The sequence below is a fragment of the Bison bison genome, unplaced genomic scaffold (genome assembly GCF_000754665.1).
Source record: "Bison bison bison isolate TAMUID 2011002044 unplaced genomic scaffold, Bison_UMD1.0 scf7180017864462, whole genome shotgun sequence".
Classification (NCBI taxonomy): Eukaryota; Metazoa; Chordata; class Mammalia; order Artiodactyla; family Bovidae; genus Bison; species Bison bison.
This window is the reverse complement of record NW_011495024.1, coordinates 6495718-6515809: the sequence shown is the minus strand read 5'-3', so window position 1 is coordinate 6515809 and position 20092 is coordinate 6495718. Positions and strand designations below refer to the sequence as shown.

The window sequence follows — 20092 nt, the reverse complement described above, 5'->3', positions numbered from 1 at the left end:
ATATTACCTTGTGTTATAAATACATGTAAAAGATGAGACAGAGAACTTAGAGATGAATAAACACATATATCACAGTAATCCAAGTCTATGCCCCAATCAGTAATGCTGAAGAAGCTGAAGTTGAACAGTTCTATGAAGACCTACATGACATTCTAGAACTAACAACCAAAAAGAGATGTCCTGTTCATTATAGGGGACTGGAATGCAAAAGTAGGAAGTCAAGACATTCCTGGAGTAACAGGAAAATTTGGCCTTGGAGTACAAAATGAAGCAGGGCAAAGGCTAACAGAATTTTACCAAGGGAATGCACTGGTCACAGCAAACACCCTCTTCCAACAACACAAGAGAGGACTACACATGGACGTCACCAGATGGTCAATACCAAATCAGACTGATTATATTCTTGGCAGCCAAATATGGAGAAGCTCTATACAGTCAGCAAAAGCAAGACTGGAAGGTGCCTGTGGATCAGATCATGAATGCCTTATTGCCAAATTCAGACTTAAATTGAAGAAAGTCGGGAAAACCACTAGACCATTCAGTTCAGTCGCTCAGTCGTGTCTGACTCTTTGCAACTCCATGAATTGCAGCACGCCAGGCCTCCCTGTCCATCACCAACTCCCGGAGTTCACTCAAAGTCATGTCCATTGAGTCAGTGATGCCATCCAGCCATCTCATCCTCTGTCGTCCCCTTCTCCTCCTGCCCCCAATCTCTCCCAGCATCAAGAGTCTTTTCCAGTGAGTCAACTCTTCGCATGAGGCAGCCAAAGTACTAGAGTTTCAGCTTTAGCATCATTCCTTCCAATGAACACCCAGGACTGATCTCCTTTAGAATGGACTGGTAGGATCTCCTTATAGTCCAAGGGAGTCTTCTCCAACACCACAGTTCAAAAGCATCAATTCTTTGGCACTCAGCTTTCTTCACAGTCCAACTCTCACATCCATACATGACCATAGGAAAAACCATAGCCTTGACTAGATGGACCTTTGTTGGCAAAGTAATGTCTCTGCTTTTCAATATGCTGTCTAGGTTGGTCATAACTTTACTTCCAAGGAGTAAGTGTCTTTTAATTTCATGGCTGCAATCACCATCTGCAGTGATTTTGGAGTCCCCAAATTGAAGTCTGACACTGTTTCCACTGTTTCCTCATCTATTTCCCATAAAGTGATGGGACCGGATGCCATGATCTTCGTTTTCTGAATGTTGAGCTTTAAGCCAACTTTTTCACTCTTCTTTCACTTTCATCAAGAGGCTTTTTAGTTCCTCTTCACTTTCTGTGATAAGGGTGGTGTCATCTGTATTTCTGAGGTAATTGATATTTCTCCCAGCAATCCTGATTCCAGCTTGTGCTTCTTCCAGCCCAGCATTTCTCATGATGTACTCTGCATATAAGTTAAATAAGCAGGGTGACAATATACAGCCTTGATGTACTCCTTTTCCTATTAGGAACCAGTCTGTTGTTCCATGTCCAGTTCTAACTGTTGCTTCCTAACCTGCATATAGGTTTCTCAAGAGGCAGGTCAGGTGGTCTGGTATTCCCATCTCTTTCAGAAATTTCCACAGTTTATTGTGACCATTCAGGTATGACCTAAATCAAATCCCATATGATTATACAGTGGAAGTGACAAATAGATTCAATGGATTAGATCTGATAGAGTGCCTGAAGAACTATGGACGGAGGTTAATGACATTGTACAGGAGGCAGGGATTAAGACCATCCCCAAGAAAAAGAAATGCAAAAAACAAAATGGCTGTCTGAGAAATAGCTGATAAGAGAAGTGAAAGGCAAAGGAGAAAAAGAAAGGTATACACATTTGAATGTAAAATTCCAAAGAACAGCACAGAGAGACAAGAAAGCCTTCCTCAGTGATCAATGCAAAGAAACAGGGGAAAACAATAGAAAGAGAAAGACTAGAGATCTCTTCAAGAAAATCAGAGATACCAAGGGAACATTTCATGCAAAGATGAGCACAATAAAGGACAGAAATGGTATGGGCCTAATAGAAGCAGAATATATTAAGAAGAGGTGGCAAGGATACAAAGAAGAACTATATACAAAAAAAAGATAACGATGGTGTGATCACTCACTGAGGGCCTGATATCCTGGAGTGGAAAGTCAAGTGGGCCTTAGGAAGCATCATTATGAGCAAAGATAGTGCAGGTGATGGAATTCCAGATGAGCTATTTCAAATCCTAAAACATGATGCTGTGAAAGTGCTGCACTCAACATGCCAGCAAATTTGGAAAACTCAGGAATGGCCACAGGACTGGAAGAGATCAGTTTTCATTCCAAACCCAAAGAAAGGCAGTGCCAAAGAATTTTCAAACTGCTGCACAATTGCAATTATGTCACACACTAGCAAAATAATGCTCAAAATTCTCCAAGTCAGGCTTCAACAGTATGTGAACTGTGAACTTACAGATGTTGAAGCTGGATTTAGAAAAGGCAGAGGAGCCAGAGATTAAATTGCCAACATCTGTTGGATCATCGAAAAAGCAAGATAGTTCCAGAAAAACATCTACTTCTACTTTATTGACTATGCCAAAGCATTTGACTGTGTGGATCACAGCAAACTATTGAAAATTCTTAAAAGAGATGGGAATACCAGACCACCTTACCTGCCTCCCGAGAAATGTGTATGCAGGTCAAGACACAACAGTTAGAACTGGACATGGAAAAAAAGACTCATTCCAAGTCAGGAAAGGAATACGTCAAGGCTGTATATTGTCACCCACCCTGCTTATTTAACTTATATGCAGAATACATCATGAGAAATGCTGGACTGGAAGAAGCACAAGCTGGAATCAAGATTGCCGGGAGAAATATCAATAATCTCAGATATGCAAATGTTACCACACTTATGGCAGAAAGCAAAGAAGAACTAAAGAGCCTCTTGATAGAAGTGAAAGAGAAGAGTGAAAATGTTAGCTTAAAACTCAACATTCAGAAAACTAAGATCATGGCATCCAGTCCCATCACTTCATGGCAAACACATGGGGAAACAATGGAAACAGTGACAGCCTTTCTTTTCTTGGGCTCCAAAATCACTGCAGATGGTGAATGCAGCCATGAAATCAAAAGACGCTCACTTTTTGGAAGAAAAGCTATGACAAACCTAGACAGCATATTAAAAAACAGAGATATTACTCTGCCAACAAAAGTCCGTCTAGTCAAAAGTTAATGGTTTTTCCAGCAGTCATGTATGGATGTGAGAGTTGGATCATAAAGAAACCTGAGCGTCAAAGATTTGATGATTTTGAACTGTGGTGTTGGAGAAGACTCTTGAGAATCCCTTGGACTGCAAGGAGATCAAACCAATTATTTCTAACGGAAATCAGTACTGAATATTCACTAGAAGGACTGATGTTGAAGCTGAAACTCCAATGCTTTGGCCACCTGATGCGAAGCACTGACTCATTGGAAAAGACTCTGATGCTGGGAAAGATTGAAGGCTGGATGAGAGGGGACAAGAGAGGATGAGATGGTTGGATGGCATCACTGATTCAATCACATGAGTTTGAGCAAGCAAGCTTGGTGATGGACAGGGAAGCCTGGCCTTTTGCAGTCTATGGGGTTGCAAAGAGTCAGATGTGACTGAGTGACTGAACTGAACCACAAATAAAATTACTCCTAGAAAGAAAAAGTTCCATTGTCAGTGGGAAAATATTGAATGATATCTCAGTTCTGATAAAGGTCAGACTGCTAGGAAAGCCAAATGAACGGACCTGGAGTAATGAGCAACTAAGGAGGCAAGAACTGGTAAAAATGGTAAAAAAGACCAAATCACTTCAGGAGTTAAATTGCAAAGAATCTGATAAAGACTGAATTACTTCCCCCCTTCCAAATTCATATGTTGAAGTCTTAATCCCCAACGTGGCTGTACTTGGAGATAGAACTTTTTAGGAAGTAGTTAAGGTTAAATGAGTTCATAAGGGTAGAGCACAAATCCAATGGAAATGTTATCCTTATTAGAAGAGGCAAGGACACCAGAGTTCACTTGCTCTTCATGGGTTGCAGAGAAAAGGCCATGTGAGGACAGTGAAAAGGTGCTGTCTGCAAGCTGAGGAAAGAGACCTCACCAGAAACGAATGCTGCTGGCACCTTTATCTTGAACAACTAGCCTCCAGTACTGTGAGAAAATGCATTTCTGCTCTATAAGCCGCCCAGTATATGGTGTTTTGTTAGAACAGCCCAAGCATACTAATAGACCAAAGAGAAAACAGACTTGAGTGAAAATTTCATAAATGGCAACAAAAAAGGCATTAAAGCAGCAAGAGCAATAACCAAAGACTAAAAAAAAAAAAAAAAAAAAAAGAAGGAAAATGGAATGAGTAAACTCTGGATTTAAAAAGATAGTCTGCCTGCTGGTGGGAATATAAGCTGGTGCAGACATTACAGAAAACAGTTAAGAAGGTTTCTCAAAAAGCTAAAAATAGAGCTGCCATATAAATCAGCAATCCCACTGCTGGGCATATATCCAGACAAAACTGTAATTCAAAAAGATATATGCACTGCTGTGCTCACAGCAGTGCTAAGACATGGAAACAACCTAATGTTCATCAACTGATGAATGGATAGAGAAGATGTGGTACATATATATGATGGGATACTACTCAACCATAAAAAAGAATGAAATCGTGCAATTTGCAGCAACATGGATGGACCTAGAGATTATCACACTAAGTGAAGTAAGTCAGACACAGAAAGACAAATAGCACACAATATCACCTATATGTGGAATCTAATATATAATGAAAATGAACTTAATTACAAAAGAGACTCACAGACGTAGAGAACAGACTTCTGGTTGCCAAGGGTGAGGGAGAGTGGGCAGGGATGAAGTGGGAGTTTGTGGTTAGCAGGTGCAAACTATTATATATAGAATGGGTAACAACAAGGTCCTACTATACAGCAGCTGCTGCTGCTGCTAAGTCGCTTCAGTCATGTCCGACTCTGTGCGACCCCACAGACAGCAGCCCACCAGGCTCCCTCGTCCCTGGGATTCTCCAGGCAAGAACACTGGAGTGGGTTGCCATTTCCTTCTCCAATGCAGGAAAGTGAAAAGTGACAGTGAAGTCGCTCAGTCATGTCCGACTTTTCGCGACCCCATGGACTGCAGCCTACCAGGCTCCTCCGCCCATGGGATTTTCCAGGCAAGGGTACTGGAGTGGGGTGCCATCGCCTTCTCCGACTACAGCAGAGGGAACTATATTCAATATTCTGTGATAAACCATAATGGAAAAGAGTATTAAAAAATGTTTATACACATAACTGAATCACTTTGCTGTACAGTAACAATTAATATAACACTGTAAATTAACTATACTTTAATGTAAAAATAAATTTAAAAATACAGAAAAGCAAATGGAAAAAAATAAACTTGTAATTTCACCACCCAGAAAAGTAGTAGGAGCAAAAATATAATAAATAAAATTAAAACAAAATTGTATGTATGATTATAGTCTTTAAAGAGAAAGAATAGAAAATAATGGGATAAATCTAAAATTGAAAACTATAATCTAAGAAAAGGTTTCCCTAGTGGCTCAGTCGGTAAAGAATCTGTCTGCAATGTGGGAGGACCTGGGTTCGATCCCTCAGTTGGGAAGATAACTTAGAGGAGGGCATGGCAGCCCACTCCAGTATTCTTGCCTGGAGAATCCCCATGGACAGAGGAACCTGGCAAGCTGCAGTCCATGGGGTCGCAAAGAGTCGGACACAACTGAGTGACTAAGCATACACACAGCACAATCTAAGAAAACCATCCAAAGATAAAAGACCTAATCCACATATTCAAAAGGACCACGATGAACGTGGAACGACTGAGCTGGAAAAGTCCTCTCTAAGACATACGTTAATAAAACTACTAAAAGGAAGTTAGTAGTAGTTAGACAAAAAGACTTATGTCTCAACAAAAACTAACATGGAGGTTTGGCCATAGACTTTGTCACCAGTAAACAAAGCAAAGCTCAGTGGAGCGTCATATTTTAGAAAAGAAAGTGGGTTTTATCATTTATTTATATTCCTTTAAGTAGCAAGGCTATGTAAAAAGGTTTAGATAGTCACAAAGTTAGCTAACAGTGTAATCACGAAACCTTCTAGAAGCGCAGAAACTTAGAGCAACCAAGATCTTTAAGGAAACACTGGGAGAAAAATAGAACAGTGAATACATTTAACTGTAGATCTAAGACCAAAATAAAGATGAAAACAAGAACAGAAGAATAATATATAAATGTTATATATTCTAATGAAGCAGAAATAATGTACTAACTGCAGGAAACAGGAGAGAAAAAAGCAGGAAATAAGAATAAACTCACCAACAGCCATGTAAATAATGAAGACTTTCAGATGTTGAAGCTGGATTTAGAAGAGGCAGAGGAACCAGAGATCAAATTGCCAACATCTGCTGGATGATAGAAAAAGCAAGAGAATTCCAGAAAAATATCTACTTCTGCTTCATTGACTATGCTAAAGCCTTTGACTGTGTGGATCACAACCAACTGTGGAAAATTCTTAGGGAATACCAGACCATCTCACCTGCTTCCTGAGAAATCTGTATGCAGGTCAAGAAGCAACAGTTAGAACCAGACGTGGAACAACGGACTGGTTCCAAATTGGGAAAGGAGTACATCAAGACTGTATGTTGTCACCCTGCTTATTTAACTTATATGCAGAGTACATCACGCAAAACGCCAGGCTGGATGAAGCACAAGCTGGAAACAACACTGCTGGGAGAAGTATCAATAAGCTCAGATATGCTCAGACATACCACCTTAATGGCAGAAAGTGAAGAAAAACTAAAGAGCTTCTTGATGAAGGTAAAAGAGAGTGAAAAAGCTGGCTTAAACCTCAACATTCATGAAACTAAGATCATGGCATCTGGTCCAATTACTTCATGGCAAATAGATGGGGAAACAATGGAAACAGTGACAGACTTTCTTTTCTTGGGATCCAAAAATCACTGCAGATTGTGGCTGCAGCCATGAAATTAAAAGATGTTTCATCCTTAGAAGAAAAGCTATGACAAACCTAGAGTGTATTAAAAAGCAGAGATGTTACTTTGCCAACAAAGGTCTGTATAGTCAAAGCTATGGTTTTTCCAGTCGTCATGTATGGATGTGACAGTTGGGACCATAAAGAAGGCTGAGCACCAAAGAATTGATGCTTCTGAACTATGGTTTTGGAGAAGACTTTTGAGAGTCCCTTGGACTGCAAGGAGATCAAACCTGTCAATTCTAAAGTAAATCAACTCTGAATATTCATTGGAGCGACTGATGCTAAAGCTGAAGCTCTGATACTTTGGCCACCTGATGTGAAGAGCCGACTCACTAGAAAAGACCTTAATGCTAGGAAAGATGGAAGACAGCAGGAGAAGGGGACAACAAAGGGATGAGATGGTTAGACAGCATCACTGTCTCAATGGACATGAGCTTGACCAAGTTCCAGGAGATGGTGAAGGACAGGGAAGCCTGACATGCTGCAGTCCATGGGGTTGCAAATTGTGGAACACGACTGAGCGACTGAACAACAAAATTTTATTAAGATATGTCTTAAGACCATTCTAGGTATGTTTTCCCAGGTTTCTAGTGGTCTCTTTGAATATGTGAAATAGGTCTTCTTTTATTTTTGCAGTTTTCTTAGCTCAGAAGTTAAAGAAAGACAAAAATTGAACAAATTAAGTCAAAAGGCTGGTTCTCTGAAAAAATTCACAAAAAAGGCAAATCACTGACTAATCTAATCAACAAGTGGGAGAAATAGCAACTACACAAAATAAGAAATGATACGGGAGAAGCAATCATTGAAACAAAGTGTATTATCTTAAAAGGCTATTTTTGCACAACTTGCTACAAATACATTTGGAAGAGAATAAATAATTTCTTGGGAAAGTACAACTTATCAAAATATACCCTGGTAGAGACAGAAAATATAAACGGAAAAATTTCCACATAAGCTACAGAAAATAGCAAGTTTGTCTAAGCAGTAGAATGAGCACCTCTAAAATTCTGATCTAGATTCACGAATTGTTGAAGTTTTGCAGCCATGCTTTATCTTTCTCTATATAAAGACTTCTTAACCATTAACTATTTTAAATTCAAATATCATGACCCATTACTCCAAATAACGTCAGCATTCTGTCTTCTAAGAATAAAATATGGTCACACTCAAGGAAATTATACCCTGATAATATATGTTATACAGGCCATTCAAGAAGAGCAGCATCTCTGAAAATATTACGTGCTTTTCACCTATATAAATCCCTTCCTTTCACCTATATAAATCCCTGTAAAATTCTCCAAAGGCAAAGTGTTTAATGAAAGAGGTTTAATCAAAAATTTTTCTTTAAAAAATCTCCGTACATTCTGAAATTTACCAATATGTTTCTTTGACTTGTTTTTTCACTGTTTCCTAAATTCATCCACACTGTTGTACATAGATATATGTCAAAAAGACCACTGTGAAAATACACTGTAATTTACATACTGGTTCCCCTATCTTATGGATAGTCTGGTTGACTATCTAGTTTTTCTATTATTATGAACAATATAGACATTCCTCTATACATCTGGTGACTACTTGCAAGTGTCTCTAAAGCAGTGCTACTCAAAAGTTGAGAGTTTCATATCAATGCCAGTCAATATGACGTATGTAACAAGTAGGTGATAAGATAAATACACAGAAGGCAACCATTTAGAAACTTTCACATCAATCTCAAAGAATTTTAGTGAGATAGACATGAAGAGTCAACTGAATACACTCAAACTATATAGTTTGATACATTCTGACACAATAATATATACTAATAGATTTATTTCTGGGTTCTGTATTTTGGTCAACGTCTCTATGTGTCCTTGAGGCTAACACCACACTGTCTTGTTTACCATAACTTTATAGTAACTCTTGAAATCAGGTAGTTGTTACCCTACAAGTTAGCTTTTATTTTTCAAAGCTGTTATTCTAGCTCCTCTGAACTTCTATATGAAGTTAGGAATCAGCTAGTCAATTACTCTAAGAAAGCCTGTTGGGACTTGGATTGGAGTTGTTCTGAATCTACAGATCTTTTTAATGAGAAAAATCTTAATGATATTGAGCACTTGGATAATGACCATGTATAAAAGTATATATATCAAGACATGAAGCTATCTCTCTCCATTTATTTAGGTATTAAATTGCCCTCTGCAATGGTCTATAATGTTCAGTGAGCTCTTTCACATCTTTGCTAGATAGGTCAGCAAAAAAATATTGTTTATGCTATTGCAAATAAAACTTGACTTTTGTACGCTGACTTTTATCTTGCAACCTACATGCACTTAAAAGTTCTAGCCATTTTTTTTTAATGATTCTACATAATTATCTTTTTGTGAATAGACAGTTCTACTTCTTTTTCCACTACTACCTTCTTTTCTTTTTCTTCCCTGATTATACTGGCCAGATTACATTATGTTACTGAGTATGAGTGGACTACCTGTCTTGTTCCTGATATTGTTTAGGAAGTTATTCAGTTTTAAAATATTAAGCACAACATTAGCTGATTTTCAATAACAGGCCTTTTGTCTTATTTTCACTTGAGAGTCTTAATATGGAATGAAAGCTGAATTTTGTCAAATGTTTTTCCTGTATCTACTGAAATCATCATACAAGCTTTTAATTTTTTTTAATGTAAATTTCCACGTTACTCTTCCCATACATCTCACCCACTCCTCCCCTCTCCCCATGTCCATAAGTCTATTCTCTATGTCTGTTTCTCCACTGTTGCCCTGTAAATAAATTCTTCAGTACCATTTTTCTAGATTCCATATATATGTGTTAGAATATGGTATTTATGTTTCTCTTTCTGACTCACTTCACTCTGTATAATAGGTTCTAGGTTCATCCACCTCATTGGAACTGACTCAAATATGTTCCTTTTTATGGCTGAATAACATTCCATTGTGTATATATACCATTACTTCTTTCTTCTTTATCCATTCATCTGTCAGTGGACATCTAGGCTGCTTCCATGTTCTAGCTATTGTAAATAATGCTGCAGTGAACAATGGGATACAAGTGTCTCTTTCAATTTTGCTTTCCTCAGGGTGTATGCCTAGGATTGGGATTGTGGGTCATATGGTGGTTTTATTCCTAGTTTTTTAAGCAATCTCCATAATGTCTTCCACAGTGGCTGTATCAATTTACATTCTCACCAACAGTGCAAGAGGGTTCCCTTTTCTTCACACCCTCTCCAACATTTATTCTTTGTAGACTTTTTGATGAGGGCCATTCTGAATGGTGTGAAGTGACTGTAGTTTTGATGTGCATTTCTCTAATAATGCTATATACAGGTCAGGAAGCAACAGTTAGAAATGGACATGGAACAACAGACTGGTTCCAAATAGGAAAAGGAGTACATGAAAGCTGCATATTGTCACCCTGCTTCTTTAACTTATATGGAGAGTACGTCATGAGAAACGCTGTGCTGGAAGAAGCACAAGCTAGAACCAAGATTGCCAGGAGAAATATCAATAACCTCAGATATGCAGATGACACTACCCCATGGCAGAAAGTGAAGAGGAACTAAAAAGCCTCTTGATGAAAGTGAAAGAGGAGAGTGAAAAAGTTGGCTTAAAGCTCAACATTCAGAAAACGAAGATCATGGCATCTGGTCCCATTACTTCATGGGAAATAGATGGGGAAACAGTGGAAACAGTGTCAGACTATTTTTGGGGGCATCAAAATCACTGCAGATGGTAATTGCCGCCATGAAATTAAAAGACGCTTACTTCTTAGAAGGAAAGTTATGACCAACCTAGACAGCATATTCAAAAGCAGAGACATTGCTTTGCCAAAAAGGTCTGTCTAGTCAAGGCTATGGTTTTTCCAGTGGTTATTTATGGATGTGAGAGTTGGACTGTGAAGAAAGCTGAGTGCCGAAGAATTGATGCTTTCGAACTGTGGTGTTGGAGAAGACTCTTGAGAGTCCCTTGGACTGCAAAGAGATCCAACAAGTCCATTATAAAGGAGATCAGTCCTGGATGTTCTTTGGAAGGAATGATGCTAAAGCTGAAACTCCAGTACTTTGGCCACCTCATGCGAAGAGTTGACTCATTGGAAAAGCCTCTGATGTTGGGAGGGATTGGGGGCAGGAGGAGAAGGGAACGAAAGAGGATGAGATGGCTGGATGGCATCACTGACTCGATGGACGTGAGTCTGAGTGAACTCCGGGAGTTGGTGATGAACAGGGAGGCCTGGTGTGCTGCAATTCATGGGGTCGCAAAAAGTTGGACAGGACTGAGTGACTGAACTGAACTGAATAATGCGTGATGTTGAGCATTTTTTCATGTGTTTGTTAGCCATCTATATCTCTTCTTTGGAGAAATGTCTGTTTAGCTCTTTTTCCCACTTTTTTTTATTGGGTTATTTGTTTTTCTGGTACTGAGTTAGTTGTATGAGCTGCTGGTATATTTTGGAAATTAATTCTTTGTCAGTTGTTTCATTTGCTATTATTTTCTCCCATTGTTGAGGGCTATCTTCTCAACTTGCTTATAGTTTCCTTTGTTGTGCAAAAGTTTTTAAGTTTAATCAGGTCCCACTTATCTATTTTTGTTTTTATTTCCATTACTCTAGGAGGTAGGTCATAAAGGATCTTGTTTTATGTCATCAAGTGGTCTGCCTATGATTTCCTCTAAGAGTTTTATAGTTTCTGGTCTTATATTTAGGTCTTTAATCCATTTTATCTTTGAGTATGGTGTTAGGAAGTGTTCTAATTTCATTATTTTAGATGTAGCTGTCCAGTATTCCCAGCACCATTTATTGAAGAGGCAGTCTTTGCGCCAATGTATATTCTTGCCTCCTTTGTCAAAAATAAGGTACCCATAGGTGCATGGGTTTATTTCTGGGCTTTCTATCTTGTTCTATTGGTTCATATTTCTCTTTTTGTACCAGTACCATACTGTCTTGATGACTTCTTCCAGCTCCATCCTTCTTTCTCAAGACTGCTTTGCTATTCGAGGTCTTTTGTGTTTCCATATGAATTGTGAATTTTTTTGTTCTAGTTCTGTGAAATATGCCATTGGTAATTTGATAGGGATTGCATTAAATCTATAGATTGCATTTGGTAGTATAGTCATTTTCACAATATTGATTCTTCCTAACCAGGAACATGGAATATCACTCCATCTGTTTATGTCATCTTTGATTTCTTTCATTAGTGTCTTATAATTTTCTGTGTACAGTTCTTTCATCTCCTTAGGTAAGTTTATTCCTAGATATTTAATTCTTTTTGATGCAATGGTGAATGGGATTGATCCCTTAATTGCTCTTTCTGATTTTTCACTGTTAGTATATAGAAATGCAAGTGATTTCTGTGTACTGATTTTGTATCCTGCAACTTTGTTAAATTCACTGATTAGCTCTAGTAATTTTCTGATACTATGTTTAGGGTTTTCTATGTACAGTATAATGCCATCTGCAAAGAGTGAGAGCTTTACTTCTTCTTTTCTGATCTGGATTCCTTTTATTTCTTTTTCTTCTCTGATTGCTTTAGCTAGGAGTTCCAGAACTATGTTGAATGATAGTGGTGAAAGTGGACACCCTTGTCTTGTTTCTGATCTTAGGGGGAATATTTTCAGTTTTTCACCATTGAGAATAATGTTTGCTGTAGTGGCTTCCCTGGTGGCTCATTTTCACCATTGAGAATAATGTTTGCTATAGGCTTATATATGGCTTCCCTGGTGGCTCATTTTCACCATTGAGAATAATGTTAGCTGTAGGCTTATATATGGCTTCCCTGGTGGCTCATTTTCACCATTGAGAATAATGTTTGCTGTAGGCTTATATATGGCTTCCCTGGTGGCTCATTTTCACCATTGAGAATAATGTTTGCTGTAGGCTTATATATGGCTTCCCTGGTGGCTCATTTTCACCATTGAGAATAATGTTTGCTGTAGGCTTATATATGGCTTCCCTGGTGGCTCATTTTCACCATTGAGAATAATGTTTGCTGTAGGCTTATATATGGCTTCCCTGGTGGCTCATTTTCACCATTGAGAATAATGTTTGCTGTAGGCTTATATATGGCTTCCCTGGTGGCTCATTTTCACCATTGAGAATAATGTTTGCTGTAGGCTTATATATGGCTTCCCTGGTGGCTCATTTTCACCATTGAGAATAATGTTTGCTGTAGGCTTATATATGGCTTCCCTGGTGGCTCAGAGGTTAAAGCCTCTGCCTGGAATGTGGGAGACCTGGATTCAATCCCTGGGTCAGGAAGATCCCCTGGAGAAGGAAATGGCAACCCACTCCAGTACTCTTGCCTGGAGAATCCCATGGAGAGAGGAGCCTGGTAGGCTACAGTCCATGGGGTCGCAAAGAGTTGGACATGACTGAGCGACTTCACTTTCACTTTATTATATATATGGGCTTCACCTGTGGCTCAGCTGGTAAAGAATCCACCTGCAATGAGGGAGACCTGGGTTCGATCCCTGGGTTGGGATCTAGAGCCCCTGGAGAAGGGAAAGGCTACCCACTCCAGTATTCTGGCCTGGAGAATTCCATGGACTGTATAGTCCATGGAGTCGCAAAGAGTCAGACACAACTGAGTGACTTTCAGTTTCACTTTCACTATCACATATATGGCCTTTACTATGTTGAGGTAGGTTCCTTCAACGCCCATTTTTTGAAGAGTTTTAATCATAAATAGGTGCTGAATTTTGTCAAAGGTTTTTTGTGCATCTATTGAGATGATCATATGGATTTTATCTTTCAATTTGTTCATATGGTATATCACACTGATTGATTTTTGTACACTGAAGAATCCTTGCATCCCTGGAATAAAGTCAACTTGATCATGGAATATGAGCTTTTTGATGTGTTGCTGAATTTTGTTTGCTAAAATTTTGTTGAGGATTTTTACATCTATGTTCATCAGTGATATTGGCCTGTAGTTTTCTTTTTTGTGTTGTGTTTGTCTGGTTTTGGAATCAGGGTGATGGTGGCCTCGTAGAATGAGTTTGGAGGTGTTCCTCTGCAACTGTTTGAGAGTTTTAGAAGGACAGGCATTAGCTCTTCTCTAAATGTTTTATAGAATTCTCCTGTGAAACCATCTGTTCCTGGGCTTTTGTTTTTTGGGAGATGTTTGATGACAGCTTCAATTTCAGTGCTTGTAATTGGGTTGTTCATAATTTCTATTTCTTCCTGGTTCAGGCTTGGAAGACTGAACTTTAAGAATCTGTCCATTTCTTCCAGGCTATCCATTTTATTTGCCATATAATTGTTCATAATAATCTTTTATAATCCTTTGTATTTCTGCATTGTCTGTTGTAACCTTTCCTTTTTCATTTCTAATTTTGTTGATTTGATTCTTCTCTTTTTTCTTAATGAGCCTGGCTAAGGGTTTGTCAATTTTGTTTATCTTATCAAAGAACCAGCTTTTAGTTTTATTCATCATTACTGCTGCTTTTTTCATTTATTTCTGCTTGAATCTTTATGATTTCATCCCTTCTACTAATTTTGGGGTTTTCTTCTTCTTCTTTTTCCAGTTGCTTGAGGTGTAATGTTAGGTTGTCTATTTTATGTTTTTCTTGTTTCTTGAGGTAGGATTGTATTGCTATAAACGTCCCTCTTAGAACTGCTTTTGCTGCATCCCGTAGGTTTTGAGTTGTTGTGTTTTCATTGTCATTTGTTTCTAGAAATCTTTTGATTTCCCTTTTGATTTCTTCAGTAAATTTGTTTTAGAAACATGTTGTTTAATCTCCACGTGTTTGTGTTTCTTACAGTTTTTTCTTGCGATTGATATCTAGTCTCATAGTGTTGTGTTCAATGAAGACTCTTGATATAATTTCAATTTTCTTAAATTTACTGAGGTTTGATTCGTGACCCAAGATGTGGTCTATTCTGGAGAATGTTCCATGTGCACTTAAGAAGGTGTATTCTTCTGCATTTGGATGGAATGTCCTGAAGAGATCAATGAGGTCCATCTCATCTAATGTATCATTTAAGACTTGTGTTACTAATATTATGTTTTGGTTTGAGTGGGGTGTTAAAGTCTCCTACTATTATTTTGTTACTGTCAGTTTCTCCTTTTATGTTAGTGTTTTTCTTACGTATTGAGGTGTTCCTATGTTGGGTGCATAGATATTTACAATTGTTATGTCTTCTTCTTGGACTGATCCCTTGATCATTATGTAGTGTTCTTATCTCTTGTAAACTTCTTTAAGGTCTATTTTGTCTGATATGAGAACTGCTACTCCACCTTTCTTTTGCTTCCCATTTGCATGGAATATATTTTTCCAGCCTCTCACCTTCAGTGTATATGTGTCTTGAGGTCCGAAGTAGGTTTCCTCTAGACAGCATACATATGGGTCTTCTTTTTGTATACATTCAGCCAGTCTACGTCTTTTGGTGGGAGCATTTAATCCATTTACATTTAAAGTAATTATTGATATATATGTTCCTATTGCCACTTTCTAATTGTTTGGGGTTGATTTTGTAGATCTTTTTTCTCCTGTTGTATTTCTTGACTATATAAGTCTGTTTAACATTTGCTGTAAAGCTGGTTTGGTGGTACTGAATTCTCTTTTGCTTTTCTGAAAAGCTTTTTATTTCTGCATCAATTGTGAATGAAGCCTTTGCTGGGTATAGTAATCTTGGTTGTAGATTTTTCCCTTTCAGTACTTTAAATATATCCTGCCATTCTCTTCTGGCCTGAAGAGTTTCTGCTGAAAGATCAGCTGTTAAGTGTATGGGGTTGCCCTTTTATGTTACTTGTTGCTTCTCCCTTGCTGCTTTTAATATTCTTCATGTTTAGTCTTTGTTAGTTTGATTAGTATATGTCTTGGCGTGTTTCTCCCTGCGTTTATCCTGTATGGGACTCTTTGTGCCTCTTGGAGTTGACTATTTCCTTTTCCATGTTGGGGAAATTTTCAACTATAATCTTCAAAAAATTTCTCATACCCTTGACCCCTATAATTCAAATATTGGTGCATTTGATAGGTCCCAGCAATGGCACCCCACTCCAATACTCTTGCCTGGAAAATCCCATGGACAGAGGAGCCTGGTAGGCTGCAGTCCATGGGGTCGCTAAGGGTCGGACATGACTGAGCAACTTCACTTTCACTATCCTGCACTGGAGAAGGAAATGGCAACCCACTCCAGTGTTCTTGCCTGGAGAATCCCAGGGACGGGGGAGCCTGGTGGGCTGCCGTCTATGGGGTTGGTTGCACAGAGTTGGACATGACTGAAGCAACTTAGCAGCAGCAGCAGAGGTCTCTGAGACTGTCCTCAGCTCTTTTCATTCTTTTTTACTTTATTCTGCTCTTCATAAGTTATTTCTACCATTTTATCTTCCAGCTCACTGATTCATTCTTCTGCTTCAGGTATTCTGCTATTGATTCCTTCTAGGATACTTTTAATTTCAGTAATTGTGTTGTTTGTCTCTGCATGTTTATTCTTTAATTCTTCTAGGTCTTTGTTAATTGATTCTTTTAATTTCTCCATTTTGTTTTCAAGGTTTTCTATCATTTTTACTATCATTATTCTGAATTCTTTTTCAGGTAGTTTGCCTGTTTTATCTTCCTTTATTTGGACTTCATTTGTGTAGTATTTCTCTGCCTTTTCATTATTTTTTTTTTTAACTTATTGTGTTTGAGGTCTTCTTTTCCCAGGCTTCAAGGTTGAATTCTTTCTTCCTTTTGGTTTCTGCCCTCCTAAGGTTGGTCCAGTGGTTTGTGTAAGCTAGGGTGAGATTTGTGCTGAGTTTTTGTTTGTTTTTCCTCTGATGGGCAAGGCTGAGTGAGGTGGTAATCCTGTCTGCTGATGACTGGGTTTGTATTTTTGTTTTGTTTGTTGTTTACATGAGGTGTCTTGCACAGGGTGCTACTGGTGGTTGGGTGATGCTGGGTCTGATATTAAAGTGGTTTCCTTCCTGTGAGTTCTTACTATTTGATACTCCCTAGGGTTAGTTCCCTGGTAATCAAGGGTCTTGGGAGTCAGCTCCCACTCCATAGGCTCAGGGCTTGATCTTTATTGATCCACAAATAATGGACAGTTGAAAATGTATGCTCCCATTTTGTTATGGCTCCCAGATGATGTCAGGCTCTGTACAACAGAATTCTCCAAGTAAAAGTCTTGCTTGGCCAATAGGAAGTAAAAAATCAAAAAATAGAGATCAGCTGAGTTCTGCCTCACCTGAGCTTCAGGATAAACAGCAAATACAGTACAATAGTCCTATGGTCTCTTTGATAAGCTTTCCTATCTTCAACAAGTATCTGGAAATTTTAGGATACAGTGAAGGCAGTGCTCAGATGAATATTTACAGCTATAAACACCTGTGGCGCAGGAGGGCTCCCCAGCTCCTACTCCCTGAATCCTCTCCTCCTCCTTCCCTCCTCTTTATCTCTCCCTCAGTCTCTGCCGGGCACACATGGTGCCAGTTGGGCCTGACCCGACCAGAAAGAGAACAGGGTGGGAGGTGGTGGTGGCAGCAGTGACCGGTGACCAAAATCAAGATCGCTTCCATAATTTCTCTTTTTGATAGCCTGTTGTTAGTGTATAGACATGCAACAGATTTCTGTATGTTAATTTTGTATCCTGCAATTTTACCAAATTCATTGACGAGCTCTAATAGCTTTTTGGCAGCACCTTTAGAAGTTTCTATGTATAGTATTATGTCATCTGCAAACAATGATAGTTTCGCTTCTTCCTTTGCAGTTTATATTCTTTGTATTTCTTTTTCTTTTTTGTGTGTGTGTGTGGTTTTTTTTTTGTATTTCTTTTTCTTTTGTCTGACTGCTATGACTAGCACTTCTAATACTATGTTGAATAAAAGTGGTGAGAGAGTGAGCATTCCTGTCCTGTTCCTAACCTTAGAGGAAATGCTTTTAGTTTCTTACCACTGAATAATGATGTTAGCTGTTGCTTTATCATATATGACCCTCTATACACACTCTGCTAAGAGTTTTATTGTAAATGGATGTAGAATTTTGTCAAAAGCATTCTGCACCAAATGAAATAAACATATCTCTATAATGTTTTGCAACAGTTTGAGAAGGGTAAGTGTTAACTCTTCTCTAAACATTTTGTAGTATTCACCTGTGAAGTCATCTGGTCCTGGACTCTTGCTTTTTATGATTTAAAAAAAAATACTGATTCAATTTCATTACGGTAGGTACAAAATATTACCTGAAGTATTTGTTTTGAAATTATAAGACATACAAAGAAACAGGAAAATTCCACCTATACTGGGCGAACAGCCAACAATAGAAACTGTTTGTGAGAGGATCCAGATATGGGACTTAGCAGACCTTACAGCAGCTATTATAAATACATTCAAAAACTACCAAGCTTGAGGAAATAAATATTAGTATGAAGGCAGATCATCACATAGAGAGTAAGAATAAAGAGACAAATCAAAATTCTAGATTTGAAAATTATAATAACTGCAATAGAAATTCACTGGAAGGATTCAATAGTAGATTGATGCTTACAGGAAGAAGAATTAGTGAAAGTGAAGATAGCTCAACCAACAAAAGGCAATCTAAGGAACAGAGAGAGAAAAAATAAAGAATAAAGCCTCAAATAAATGAAGGATACCACTAAGTGCATTAACATTCATAATGGAAGTACCAGAAGGAAAGAAAAAAGACCAAGGAGCAAAAAAAGTATTCAATGAAATGATGGCAAACATTTGGCAAATGTAAAGAAAAACATTAATCTGCAAATTCAACAAGATGAACTCCAAGTGGGATAAACACAGAGATGCATCATAGCAAAACTATTTAAGAAACAAAGAAAAAACTTTAAAAGCAACAAGAGAAACACAATTATTAACATACAAGGAACTCCAATAAGATTAACACTTGACTTCTCATCTGAAACAACAGAGTCCAGGAGATGGGGTGACATATTCAATGTGCTGGGGGATAATGTGTTCTAGTTCTAACTTTTTAGCGGAACCTCCATATGTTTTCCATAGTGGTTGAACCAATTTACATCTTAACCAATGGTGTACAAGGGTTCCCTTTTCTCCCCATCCTCGCCAACACATTATTATCTCTTATCTTCTTGATGCCAGCCATTCCAACTGGTGTGACGTGATATCTCACTGTGCTTTTGATTTGCATTTCCCTGATGATTAGTAATGTTATCTTTTCAGGTACCTGTGAGCATTAAAAATACTATTTCTATAACGCATTAATATGCATTATTTTTCCATTACTATACTCTCAGCTCTTAAAAGTACAGCAGGTACTCAAAAATTATTTGAGTCAAAAAAATGAGTGTATGAAAGAATAGCTAATAACAGCATGAATACAGAGCAATGGAGGTTGTAAGATGAGCAACTGAAACTGCTTTGAGAATCATAGAGTAACCAAGGAAAACAACAATAAAATGGGGTGGGCAAAAACTGGATTACTGGCAAATATAAGAATGATAAATATTCAAAAAGTGAATCAAAAGGAGAACATTTTTACTAAGAGTGGTATCTGGAGACTTCTAAGTTACTTCTAAGTATTAGGACCTCTAAAGTGATACTCTTTAAAAAAAAAAATTGAAAGTTGTCAACCTCTGGACTAATCAGAGGAAGATAATAAATTCCCTGGTGTTCACCTGTTCAATACACATTAACTCACCTGAGAAGCTTTGGCTTAGGAATTCTTCCTCCAATATCCATGGTTCTTCTCCTTGCTCCAGCCTGAAGATCACCTCTGGTTTGGTAATACAAAACCCTGTTAAAGTGAAATAATTTATAACGTGGGCCAGGTGGCCTAGATTTCAGGGCCTCTGAAAGAGGAGGAAGCTTCTAGAGCTGCTCAATGAAGGTGCCATTGAACATTTCACTGGAGAAGCAAACACAAATATCTTCCTGGTGCCCCAAAGTGACCTATAAACAATGAGTCTTTAATTCCAATCTTAAATATCATTAAACTTCACATGATGTCCATAAGCTTCTTAATTAAAAGAATTTTTTTGTTACAACTTTGTGGCCAAGGAAAGCCCTACAAAGAGGATCTGATTTAATACTCATATGCATGTATTATTACTTTATGCTTTAGTCTGTTTGGGCTGTTGTAACAAAATACCATAGACTGGGTGGCTTTAACAGCAGACATTTACTTTTC

General features: G+C 38.1%; 1 protein-coding gene across 8 annotated transcripts in view; it reads right to left on the bottom strand.

Moving 5' to 3' along the window:
* ZNF33B (zinc finger protein 33B) overlaps positions 1-20092 on the bottom strand; it is a 57745-nt gene that overhangs the window by 20555 nt on the left and 17098 nt on the right. For 7 of the 8 annotated variants that reach the window (XR_827082.1, XM_010860127.1, XM_010860128.1 and 4 more), the window contains exon 4: positions 19604-19699. Coding sequence is in view for 7 of the 8 variants with exons in the window: in XM_010860127.1 (XP_010858429.1) it covers positions 19604-19699 (96 nt within the window). In the remaining variant the exon portion in view is untranslated. Of the gene's footprint in view, positions 1-374; positions 1384-19603; positions 19700-20092 lie in introns of those variants that run through there. The other variant, XM_010860126.1, reaches the window with a different exon arrangement.